Here is a 13,767-nt window from a genome sequence, read left to right on the forward strand (position 1 = left end):
GCATGAACGGGGGAGGGGCAGAGAGAGAGGGAGACACAGAATCAGAAACAGGCTCCAGGCTCTGAGCCATCAGCCCAGAGCCCGATGCGGGGCTCGAACTCACGGACCGCGAGATCGTGACCTGGTTGAAGTCGGACGCTTAACCGACTGCGCCACCCAGGCGCCCCAGTACTTATTTTTTTAAACATTTATTTTGAGAGAGAGAGAGAGAGAGAGAGAGAGAGAGAGAGAGAGAGAACAAGTGCTAGAGTATGCGGGGGAGGGGCAGAGAGAGAGAGAGGGATAGAGAGAATCCCAAGCAGGCTCCTGCTTAGTGCAGAACCCAACTTGGAGCTCAATCTCAGGAACCGTGAGATCATGACCTGAGCCAAAATCAAGAGTCTTATGCTTAACCAACTGAGCCACCCAGGCATCCCTGTTTAGTGCTTATTAAATACCAGGCATAATTCTAAGTGCTTTATAATCCAATGAGAGAGGTACTGTTTTCACCCTATTTTGCAGATCAGACAACTGAGGCAGAGAGGTTAAGTAACTTTCCCAAGATCACGGCTAATAAATGACACAGCCTGCTTTTGAACCTAGGCCATTTGTCTCTAAATTCTGTACTCTTAACCTGGTAGACTGAATAATGAACAAAATAGAATAATGAACAAAATAGAATAATGAACAAAAAAGAGAATGGGGATAATTTATGGAGTAAGGGCCTTGTAGAGAACATTTCCTGCTGAGTGAAAGGAAAGTAAAAGGAGTACTTTCATAATGATGTCCCCATTTAAGAAGTAAAGAAGAGGGTTAGATGATCTAATCTGAATAAATGGTTAAGGAGTGGAGTTTTGAAGTGGCAAGAAAAGTTGTTAATTTTTATGGTAGATTACCTTCATTATGAGAGAACATAACTGGCTCTAGACCAGCATTGTGATGATCTTCAGAAACTATCAGTAGTTATGTTTAGGGTTGTTACGGATTATGGCAAACAAGGTTTGTAAAATACCAATATAGAAATAAATATAGAATATAAACAAATAACTCTCATAAGACATACTATACGTACTAAAGATTTAAAGGACAGGAAAAGGAGCTAATAAAGAAGATTGAGAATCATCATCAAAAGTTGAAGGAGCCCTAAAATAGGGGTTGAAACCAAAGGGTAGAAGGAAGGTATTTAAAGTAGACTGTTTGACAATACTCATAAATGGAAGAATGTGAAGGATAAAGACTGAAGTTAGGGAGTTCAGTAGGCAACAAGGAAGTTTGTGGAAGTCTCCTATGCTTGTAGGAGCTTGAAAGTAAGGGATTGGAAAAATTCATGACAGTTTTTTTCCTAAGAAATTTAGTGATGAAGAGAAATAGAGAATCAAATAACTTTTATTATTATTATTTTTTTCCATTTGGAGGAGGCTTCTAGGGTTAGAAGTCATAGGTAAAAGAGATTAAAGAGTGAACAAAGAATGGATGTAAGTAGTTGAGTGAAATTCCAAGGATGGTGAATGAGATGGAGTCCAGTGTATGAGAAGTGTACTTGGATGGAACAAGGGCTTTCTCTTTTGGGATGGTGGGAGTTGAAGGAGGAGGTTGCCTGAAGGGCACATTTTCAACCTTTTTATCTTTCTGTGCTGAATTCTAGATACTTTTTTCCCAATCTCTTCAAATTCTTTATTCACCTGTGTCTGATATGCTGCAAACCTACCTAGTGAGTCTTTAATTTCAGTTATTTTTCATTTTCATACAAGTTTGATTAGATTCTCTTTTATATGTGCTATATTCCCCATACGCTGCAGATATTTTAGGCTTTTATTTCTTTGAGTTTGGTAAACATAGTTGTATCTGAAAATTTCACCTGCACTCTGTTCTGGGTCTTTCTGTTGTCTGTTTCTGCTAGTTTTCATTATGCCTTGTGTCTTTGTGGGCCTGCTTATTTGACTGCTGTCATTACCCTTGTGGTAGCTCTCTGAGACCTGGGGTGAATAGATTGTCTTTAGAAAGTTTTACAGTTGCTTCATGGCTTGAGTTTTTCTCACCCACTTAGGTTGTGTGTACTTACGGCGTAAATCTGAATGAGGCATGGTCTAAAAGTCCTAACTTTTCAGAGACTTCTTTCCTCTCACCCTCTTTTTCTTATATTCCTCTGCCTACTGCCAAGGTGCTTTTATTTATAGTTTTTATCCCCCATCCTCAACCCCTCCCCATATGAATTCTTGTAAATAGATCAGGAGACTGAAGCTATATATAGGAAATCTGTTTGCATCTCTCCCCTAGATCAGTTTGAACTGCTAAAATCTCTTTTCTTATTACTAATTATCAGCCTAGGTTAAGTAAATAAAAGTTTTCTACTTAGTAATCAGACTACTGTTCTCCCTAATTTATTTAGTGATGCTTTAACACAATAATGAGAGTATCATTACATTAATTACACAGGAGAAATAAGTCTGGCTTATATAGAAAAGCTTCAGTTTACATAATATAGTGCTTTAAAATTTGTTGATTTTTAAGAAATTAGTGTTGTATCTAGTGACCTGGGCAATTCACTTATTATTTGTAGATTACTTTGTACTTTCTATAAACACAGTTAGGTTATCTACAAGTAAAAATGCTTTACTGTTTTCTTTTTAGCCATTATGACTTTTATTTCTTTTCCTTGACTGACTTACAGATGAAGTAGTTATCAGATTTAGTAATTAACAGATTACTTTTTTTCTTCCTTACTGAGGAGGCATTTCATCACAAACAGTTGAGTTTTATAAAATACTTTTTCTGTTTCTGTTGAAATGGTCATATTTTTTCCTTATTTTGTTATTACGTTGAAAATCATTGATTAGATCTTACATTTTATCTATCCTTTTTATATGTTGCTGAACATTAGAATTATTTTTAGATCAGTGACTTTTATCTCACATTTTTAATTGAAATGTAATTTGTGTATCATAAAACACACCATGTAAAAATATACAAATCAGTGGTTTTAGTATATTAAGAAAGTTGTACAACCAGAATAGTTTTCCTCACCCCGAAAAAGAAATCCCATACCCATTAATAGTCACTCCCCTTATCTTTTCCATCAGCCCCCGGTAACCACTAATCAGTTTCCTGTTTCTATGGATTTGTCTAATCTGGACATTTCATATAAATAGAATCATACAATTTGTGACCATTGGTGGCCTTTGTTTCTTTCACTTAGCATAGTGTTTTCAAGGTTCATCCATAATGTAGCATGTGTCTACTTGTTTCTTTTTTATGACTGAATAATATTCCATTATATGGATGTACCACATGTTGTTTATCTATTGTCAATTGATGAACATTTGGGTTGTTTCCACTTTTTGGCTATGTAGTATTTTTTGCTTCTACATTCATTGGAGATATTGGCTTAAAGTTTTCTTATTTTGAAATATTCTTTTCAGATTTTGGTATCAGAATTATGCTAGTCTCATAAAATGAGTTGGGAAAAGTTTCTTTTTATATTCTAGGAAGAGTTAGTTTAAGATTGAAGTTGTTTGAAAGAATGTACCAGTGAATTAAGTGTTTAAAGGAATTCACTGGTGAAGCCACTGAGTCTACAGTTTTCTTTGTGGGAAGATATTGGTTAGGGATTCAGTGTCATTAACAGAGGACTATTCAGATGTTGTATTGTTTTTCCTTGTTTAGCATTGAGAAGTTATATTTTGCAATGGAATTTGCCATCATATTTAAATTGTGAAATTTATGGGCAGCATCCATAGTGATGTCCTCTTTCTTATTTCTCATATGGGTAATTGTGATTTTATTTTTTTCCTGACTAGTTTTGCTGGAGCAGTCTTGTATTAATCTTTTCAGAGAACTAGTTTTGGTTCCTTGATTTTCTCTATTGAATGTCTGCTTTCTATTTTAGTAATATCTGTTCTTTCTTTTGTTTTCCATTCTTTACATTCTTTATGTGCTTTTGTTTTTCTAGTTTCTAAAGTTGTATGCCTAGCTCATTTACTTTCAAAATTTCTTTTTTCATTATATGCATTTATATCTTTGTAAAAAGCTGTACATTTTCCCTGAGCACTACTTTAGCTGCATTTCACAAGTTTTGATATGTCATATGTCATTTTTATTTAATTGAAAATATTTTCTGATTTCCATTTTAGCTTTCCATTATAGCTCTTTGACTCATAGGTTATTTAAAACCTGTTTTTGTTTTTGTTTTTTAAAGATTTTAAAACATTTGGGAATATCTTAGTTTTCTTTCTTTTGGTTTCTAACTGTTCTGTGATCACAATCATAGTCTTTAGAAATTTGTTGAGACTTGGTTTGTGGTTCAGCATACTGTTGCCTATTTTGGTAAATATTCTGCTTACATTAGAAAAGAATGTGCATTCTTGGGGCGCCTGGGTGGGTCAGTTGGTTAAGTATCCAGCTCTTGATTTCTGCTCAGGTCATGATCTCCTGGTTTGTGAGTTCCAGCCCTGCATCTGGCTGCATGCTGATAGTTCAAAGCCTGCTGTGATTCTCTCTCCCCTTCTCTCTTTCTGCGCCTCCCCTGCTGGTGCTCTCTCTCTTTCAAAATAAATAAATAAACTAAAAAAAAAAAAAAAAAAAAGAATGTACATTCTGCAGTTGTTAGGTGTGGTTTTCTGTGTATGTTAATTAGGTTGATTAATCATGTTTTAATGTCTTTCTATATCCATGCTGTTTTGTCCTCTACTTCTTTTGTCAATTAGAGACAGGTATGTCGAAATCTGCTCTTTTGATTGTGAATTCATCCTTGTCCTTTTACTTTGCTCAATTTTGCTTCATGTGTTGTGAAGTTACGTTGTTATGAGATGCATTCAAATTTGGGATTGCTAGGTTTTCCTATTGAATTGACGCAGTTAGCATTATGAAATGCTCAGTTCATCTCTACTAATACTTTTAGCCTTAAAAATTAATTTGTCAGGGCACTTGGATGGCTCAGTCAGTGAAGTATTCAACTTTGATTCAAGTCACGATCTCATGGTTTGTGGGTTTGAGCTGTGCGTCGGGCTCTGCACTGCCAGTGTGGTGCCCTCATTGGATGCTCTGTCTTCCTCTCTGCCACTCCCCTGCTTGCATACTGTCTCTCTCAGTTTAATAAATTTAATTAATTTGTCAAATACTAATATAACCATACCAACATTTTTTGCAAGGGCGGTCACTGTGTTCAGGATATTATCTTCTCCATTTCTTCTACTTTAAGTCTGTGTCCTTTTTAAAATTGTGACATAACAATTATTAAAGGAAGACCTTCCCTTGTATATCTTATAGTGTTCATATGTTGACAATGAATTATGTCAGCTTTTGTGGTCCTAAAAATACCTCTATTTTTATCTTCATTTTTAAAGGATATTTTTGATAAGCACATAATTCTAGGTTGCTACCCACTCCCCTCTGTGTCTGTCAGCACTGTTCAACACAGAGAATGGAAGCTATCAACCTTATTGTTGTTCCTTTGAGTGCATCTTTTTTCTCTTGTTGCTTTTAAGATTTTCTCTTTATCCTTTGTTTTAGCAATTTGTGCCCAGCATTTGGTTGCTTTAGTGTGGTTTTCTTTGCATTTTCCTGCTTGAGATTTCCTTGAGTTTCTTGAATCTCTGAGTTGATTTCTTTCCTCACTTTTGTAAAATTGTCATTAATTATTTCTTCACATATTGCTTTTGTCCATTCTTTTTTTCTCTGTCTTGGATTTCAATTACATGACTATGAGACTATTTGATTATGTTCCACATGTTTCATACTTTCTGTTTTATTCATGTCATTCTTTTCTCTGTGTTTGAGTTTGGATATTTTCCCTTGGCCTGTCTGTAAGTCCATGAATCCTGTTTTCCTCTAGTCTATTCTGCTCATAAAATCATTTGACAAGTTCTTAATTTCAAATATTTACTTTTCAGAAAATCCACTTGCCTTTTTTTTGTAAGTTTTGTTGAAAATTACATCATTTCATTCAGTTTTTCCATGTTTGCATCTATTTTAAATCCTTGCCTCTTAACTTCAGTTACCAATTATCTAGAGTCTGCCTGATTGTCTGGTTTTCTCTTGGGATGATCTGTCACATTATTTTGCTTCTTTATGTATCTCTTAATATGTATGCTATGTGCCTAACGTTATGTGTAAGAGAACAGTTGTTTTCTTTCAGAGAGGTTTGCTATTTGCTGTGTTGGTCAAATAGGATGAGATGTTGACAATCTCAGTCCAGTCATGGATTAAGTAGACTCCTCCCTCCACTGGGATTCTGTCTTCTAGACATTGGGAGACTGTGGGAAATTGACTCTGTCCTGCTGGCCCAGCTTCCCTATCCTTAAGCATCCCATCACTAAGCTTTGTATCATTGGGGAAACTGGCTGAGTATTTGAAGCCTTTCTAGATTTCCAGTCTCATTCTAGTTAAAGCACCACTAATTCCTGGTTTTCTTCAGCAGAGTTCCTCTGTTTAAACTAAGTTCAATTTGACCTCACTTGTATCCAAACTTTGCTAATACCCCCATGGAAGAAAATGCCAATGGTCTGAGCTCACCCTTGAAGTGCTCTTTCATCTCTGGAGTTTTAGTTCATCTGCTCCTTAATTACTTCCACAGCATTCCTATGCTAGTCGAGTTTTTTTAAGGAAAAAAGCAATGCTCTAGTATCTTATTTTACGGAAGTGGAAGTCAGGAGTTTATCTTTGTGAAATGAAAAGGCAGATAATTTTAAGAATGCTTATTTATATTAGCATACTGACTATTTTGAATAGTTTTATTTGTGTTGCATACTAATAGTTATTTTTTTTTTCTTTCTGATATGAGCCTGTTTATCAAAATACGCTCTAGTTCAGGGGTCGACCAACTGTGACACACAGACCAAATTGGTCCAGTGCCTGCTTTGTATGGCCTGTGAACTAAGAATGGTTTTGACATTTTTAAAAGCTTAAAAAAAATGTTTTGGGCACATAAACATTATATGAAATTCAAACTTCACTGTCCTGAAATAGTTTGGAATATAACCACACTTGTCTGTTTATGTGTTGTCTGTGTCTGCTTTCAGGCTATAATGGTTGAGTAGTTGCAACAGAGATCCTATAGTCTACAAAATGAAAAATATTTGTAATCTAGCCCTTTACAGAAACAAACAAAACAAAAAAACAACTTGCCTATTCCTGCCTCACACCAGGGATTTTTCCTTTCTTGTTACTAAGGGAAATTAAACAAAAGTTTGAAATCTTATCCCAGAAGTTTTTTGAATTTGGATTTATTAAAACTCTAGTCATCTCAGAAATCATCGCCTTCATCGTTTTATTTTACAGACGAAGATACAGATTCAGAGTGAGAGACGAGACATTTTTAAACTAAATTATGACTAATTTTTGTTTTGTTGGAAAACAGATTCTGTAATAAGCTGATATAAAAGCTAATGATCTGTATCATGGAACAACTTGCAAAATTCATTTGTTCTTATATTGCAGAAAAAAATTGGTTTTCCATAAACAGTGGTAGCTATTAAAAATTGCTTCTTTGGAATTTTTAAAGTAAATATTTTTAAAATAAATATTAAAGAATGTTAACAGCTTTTGCCTTCTATTAGCACCCATAATTCTTTAAAATCTCACTGGTGTGAGGTTCTTTCTGTGAAATGATTAAAAATTCTACAGGACCAATTTCAGACATTCTTCATTAAGTTCCTATTTGGTTTAAAATTTAAAACATCCTAAATCATCATAAATTCCAAGGTAAATTGTTAACTTGCGAGACTGGTTTCTAGAACTTTCCTTTTATCCATCCTCCGATGTCATGAAAAGTTTATTTAAACTTGGTTTTCAACTAAGCTTTCCCATTAGTCATATATCGGGATGTTAACTTACTAGCAAATAGCATTTTTATTTCCTAATGTTGACTATAAATTTTCTTCATATACTTTTTAACTTATTACTTTCTCTTTTTGATAAACATCTAATTCTAAAACAAGCCAAATTAACAGAAAACACAGTGAAATCAATTTGTGAGAATATGGCAAAAGCTGTTTATATTCAGGAATTGGTGGGTTTAGATTCATTAACATTGTTATAGCTAATTAAATGCCAAACTAATTAAATGCATAGGAAGAAATATTTTTGGGAATACATATTAAAGCCATTTGAACTTTAAAGATGTTCATTAAACAAAAGAAAAATATTGGTGTATATTTGTGAAAATTTAAGTCTGTGATAACTAAGCTTCAGGAGAGTCATCTTAATTTAGCTTTATGTATTCTTCTCTGAAGATTGTTTTAGAGTGAACCTTGACTAAATTGTATAGAAGGGACTAACCTTTTAGCAGTTACATATACCTGTTGCTCAAATAACTCATTTCGTTCTAGTATAAAGAGACGTTGGTTTTCTAAACCATAATGAGAATTACTCCTTACTTTTTCATTAACTTTTTCTTCATGTGATAATTCTTGAACATCCATTTTATGTCAGGGACTGATGTTGGTATTGAAAGTAAAGAGTTAGGGGCGCCTGGGTGGCGCAGTCGGTTAAGCGTCCGACTTCAGCCAGGTCACGATCTCGCGGTTCGTGAGTTCGAGCCCCGCGTCAGGCTCTGGGCTGATGGCTCGGAGCCTGGAGCCTGCTTCCGATTCTGTGTCTCCCTCTCTCTCTGCCCCTCCCCCCGTTCATGCTCTGTCTCTCTCTGTCCCAAAAATAAATAAAAAATGTTGAAAAAAAAATAAAAAAAAAAAGAAAGTAAAGAGTTAAAATAAATATTCTTTAAACAAAAAGAAAGAAAGAAATAGACATTCTTCATGCTCCCACAATGCGCATAGTTGAATAGACTGTAAGCAGGTATATGTGTTTATTTGTAGCACATGACACTATTGATCAGTCTTTGTCTTTACTTTTGTAGTATGCTATCCTGGGGAAATCATACCTACACACATGGTTTTTCCATTACCTACTTGGCACCAAAATCTGTGTAAAATAATCTCATGGATAGCTCCTAAATGGACATGTCTGGCTCCATATCCTTTAAATGTATTGGCATATCTATGAATCTATCCTTGGTCCTCTGCTTATTTTACTCTGTAAGCTTAAGGTTTATAGCCATAGCTCTGAACTTCTTTCCTCTTTTCTCTCCTTCCTCTCTCTTTCCTCCTGCTTTTCTCTTTCTCTCAAAATAGTATTAAGTACTTTGTTCTAGGTGCTTTTCTGGACAAAGAGGCTAGAACACTGCATAAGAAAGACATGGCCTCTGTACTTTTGGAGCTTACAGCTTTATGAAGGAGTAGTGCATTAAGCACATAACCTCATACATAATTACAGTGGGAGATTGCACAATGAAACACAAACGTAAAATGAAATGAGAGTGTATATTAGGGAAACTAACCCACTCTGAGACATTCCTGAATAAACGACACTTCTATTGGAACCTCAGAGGTGACTGACTAGTGTTTAGCAGAAGATGTGGGAGAGAATGCCAGGAAGAGGGAGAACCTTTGTGAAAGCCCCCAAGGAGCTTATTAGCAGGTCAGACAACTAGAAGGATATTTTTGTGCCTGGAGTATGATGAATAAGTTGGAGGCAGATGCAAAATGAAGAAGGAGAGGCTGGCAGAGGCCAGATCTTGGTAAAAGATCTCTTAAACTGTGCCAATGCTTTTGGACTTTATCCCAAGAGAATTGAGAAGATACTAGTAGGGTTTTAAGTGAGGTAATTACCTACTCAGATTTGTGTTTTTAAAAGTTGATTTTGGTTCCTGTATGAAGAATGAATTGAAGTGGGGCAAATGTGGATGTGCAGAAATGAATAACGAAGTAGACCGGGCAAGAAGTGGTGGTAACTTAGATTATTAGAATTGCAGCAGTTAAAAAAAAAAAAAAAAAAAAAAGCAGCAGTAGAGACGATGTAGACAGATTCAAGAACTGTTTATAAGACATAGTTGACAAGATTTTGTGATTATTTTGGTTTAGGGAGCTGAAGGAACTGGCAGAGATGAATTTTCATATGCCTGTTCATGTCTATCTTGTTGGCATTTTAGTATCTTTAACTCAAACATCTTTAAAGTTGAACCATTTTTTTCTTTTTGGAAACTAATTGTTCCCCTTGACTTCCCTATTTTTATGAGTGACATCCCTACCTCTAGGTGGCCTAGGCTTACAACTTTTGTTTTGGTCACAGCTTCCAGTAAGTTAGTTACCAAGTGTTAAGGACTTGACCTCCAGCATCTAGAGTCTCTTCCTTCCCCTCCTTCTCTTCCTCTACGCTTCTCTTCCCTTTCTCTGCCTCCCTCCTTTTCTCGTCCTCCTCTTCTTCTTCACTATTTTTTTATAGCAGTAGCATCCTCTTCATAGATTATTCACCTATGTTTTTCATTCAAGTCTTTGAGCTCCTTGAGGTCAAGAACTTTTTCTTTTTCGTCCTGTATTTTTAGTACTAACAGTGTGCACCTCAGCATGGCAGACATAAAAAAATATTAAATGAAAATAAAATAAATTGTTTTCCTTGACTCTTGTTTCTTCCACTATAATTCTTTGCCACATTTCCCCCCCCCTCCCCGTCTCTTTCTCAAAGTCATTCAGGGGCTTCCATCTGCTTAGAGAATAATTTTGTCTTAGGACTGTGAGGTGATGAAAAACTGACTGCAGAATGTGAGAAGAGTATGAGTTGGGGTTTTTTTCTATAGTAATTTAGTAAAAAGTGCCTCCTGTCCCTTTTTACACTGTAGACCTCACTACTACAAAGAGCACATTTTTCTGGGAAGGGAACATATGTGATATTTTATTAGCATCCCCACTGTTGAATAAAATTTTTAAAACTTCATTTGATGCTGTTTTACATTTTTTAGTTTTATAAAAATATTTGCAGAGGGGCGCCTGGGTTGCTCATTTGGTTGAGTGTTTGACTTCAGCTTAGGTCATGATCTCAACAGCTGGTGAGTTTGAGCCCGCATCAGGCTCTGTGCTGACTGCTCAGAGCCTGGAGCCTGTCTGATTTTGTGTCTCCATCCCTCTGTGTGCCCCTCCCCTGCTCACAATCTGTCTGTCTCTCAAAAATAAACGTTAAAAAAATTTTTTTAAAATATTCGCAGAATTCAGTTTTTAATCATTTAATGTGTGTTTCTTAGCTTTCCAGTATAATTATTTCAGTAGCTACATCTTATATGTACATCTAGAATATATTGTTTCATAAAAAGAAAGCTTATAGGAGAAATATTCAAATGTCTACTTTAGAAGTACCTGTTTTTCATAGCTTTGTACTAATACGAACTTTTGTAATTTGTTTTTTCCATTTTTAGGAATAAGAAAATTTTAAATAAGAAAAAGTTGAAAAGAAAACAGAAGAGCAAATCAAAAGTGAAGACAAGAAGCAAGGTAAAACTGCTGGCAATTTATAGGGAGTAAGGATTTTTTTCATACAGTAATTTGAATTAAAATGCCAAGATTAAGAAAGTATAACTAGCAAACCATTTCTTTCTTTTTTTTTTTTTTTAAAGTTTTTAAAAGCCCCTTATCACTTAGTTACACTGTTTAATTTCATGTTTGAACATTTCATGATCAGTAGCCTAGAAGTTAATATCTGGGTGTTGAAAATTGTTTACAGTTTATTCACATTATCTTTGAACACTTCTCTGGGGGAACATATCCATTTCTCTTCTCTTTTTTACACTCTGACTGCATGTTCTAGAAACTGAGTAAAACTGGTTGTGAGTTGGGACGTGGATTTGGGTTCATCATAACGTCTGTCCATATGTCATGAATTGGGGAGAATCTTGATATGTCTATATTCTGAGCTCTTTTGATGGTGGGTGGCTGTGCAAAAGGAAAGACATTGTAGAATATCTGAATTAGATGAGACCATAGAGATCAAGGACCTTTTTTCCATCTAATGCAGAAATCTCAATTAAATCTTAAACATTTTTACATTCTACCGGAGCGTGTTTTCTTTTGAACAGTACTAAGAAGCCTAGACAATAGAAAGAGAGGAATCATTAACTATGATTTCTGAACAGGTCCACTTTTGGTTAGAGAAACAATAGCTTGGCCTCTGTATCATATTTAATTTCCAGAAACAGTTGTTTCCTGCCCTTCTTAATTAGTATTCTTACATTTTAAAGCTGAGAGAAATGTACTTTTGGTAGTAAACCAAAAAGTAAAAGTGTAGGGGATGAAATTTATTTGGTGGCTGTGTCTTGAGACACAGCTGGATCCAGGGATTAAGTAATGTCATCAATTCTGTGTCTTCATTTCTTGCTTCTGCTTTCTTCTGTGTGTGGACTTAATTGCCTATGGCTGAGGACTAAGGCTTCTGGGAGCTCCAACTGCATTTTTTTGGTCAAGAGGCAATCTCCTTTATTCTAGCAGAAAGTCTTGGGTGTGATTTTTGATTGACCTTCATCATTCATTTTGGCCTTGGAGATGGGGTACTTTGGTTAGACTGAGTTACATTTATAACCCTGTGATGGGAGATAGGTAGGCTAGCAACCTAATGAGCAGGCCATGTGAAATGGGAGGGGGGTGGTTACCCTAAGGAAAGTGTTGCTGGGTGGGCAGCTAAATAATAAATGTTAACTACATCATTTCTTATTACTTCTGTTTGTGGGATAAAAGAGGGAAGTGGAGAACATTCTTAATATATTTGGTACATAGTCATTCAGAATTTCAGCCTCTACTTCTTTTCCACTTCTTGGTGTTATGTGCAAAGTCAGAGTATGGGAATCTTAAAAATCTGTTTTAATTTCTTTAAAGGTTTCATTTGGTGATTTTCCTAAAAGTGGTATCCTAAGATATCCAGGAAGAGGTGAGAAGTCAAGGTCTTTCATCCCTTCATTTCTGTCTTTAGCTTTATGCCTTTAGTAATAAATCTTCCTTCTCTTAGCCTCAGGTTTTATGTCTGCTTTTTAGGAGCAGCTTGTGATAAGAGTGATACAAAAAGAAGTTACTCATTTATTCCTAAAACATTAATTGCATGCTGACTATGTGCAGGAATTATGCTGGGTATTTAGAATAGAAAGATGAATAAGAAACATTTTCTGCTTATGATGGGCATATAAAATAATAAAATGATGTGGTTAGTCTCCTTGTTCCCAATTACTGTTTCTGGACTACTTTTCATCCACTGTCTTTTTATTTTTTATATTTATTTATTTATTTAATATTTCTTTTTTTTTTTTTAATTTTTTTTTAATGTTTGTTTATTTTTTGAGACAGAGAGAGACAGAGCATGAATGGGGGGAGGGTCAGAGAGAGAGGGAGACACAGAATCGGAAGCAGGCTCCAGGCTCCGAGCTGTCAGCACAGAGCCCGACAGGGGGCTTGAACTCGTGAACCACAAGATCATGACCTGAGCCGAAGTCGGACACTTAACCGACTGAGCCACCCAGGCGCCCCTAATATTTCATTTTTTTAATTTACATCCAAATTAGTTAGCATATAGTGCAACAATGATTTCTGGAGTAGATTCCTTAGTGCCCCTTATCCTTTTAGCCCATCCCCCCTCCAATAACCCCTCCGGTAACCCTCAGTTTGTTCTCCATATTTATGAGTCTCTTCTGTTTTGTCCCCCTCCCTGCTTTTATATTATTTTTGTTTTCCTTCCCTTATGTTCATCTGTTTTGTCTCTTAAAGTCCTCATATGAGTGAAGTCATACGATATTTGTCTTTCTCTTACTAATTTTACAAATACCCTCCAGTTCTATCCACGTAGTTGCAAATGGCAAGATTTCATTCTTTTTGATTGCCGAGTAATACTCAATTGTATATATATACCACATCTTCTTTATCCATTCATCCATCGATGGACACTAGGGCTCTTTCCATACTTTGGCTGTTGTTGATAGTGCTGCCA

The 13,767-nt window shown here is 35.5% G+C and overlaps 1 protein-coding gene across 13 annotated transcripts in view; it reads left to right on the plus strand.

The window, feature by feature from the left end:
• Positions 1-13,767, plus strand: part of MYCBP2 (MYC binding protein 2) — a 290,879-nt gene that overhangs the window by 19,723 nt on the left and 257,389 nt on the right. For all 13 annotated transcript variants that reach the window (XM_040487281.1, XM_040487282.1, XM_040487286.1 and 10 more), the window contains exon 2: positions 11,219-11,294. In XM_040487281.1, the coding sequence (XP_040343215.1) occupies positions 11,219-11,294 (76 nt within the window). The remainder of the gene's footprint in view (positions 1-11,218; positions 11,295-13,767) is intronic.

This window comes from Herpailurus yagouaroundi, unplaced genomic scaffold, assembly GCF_014898765.1.
Source record: "Herpailurus yagouaroundi ecotype Mexico unplaced genomic scaffold, PumYag 164, whole genome shotgun sequence".
Classification (NCBI taxonomy): Eukaryota; Metazoa; Chordata; class Mammalia; order Carnivora; family Felidae; genus Herpailurus; species Herpailurus yagouaroundi.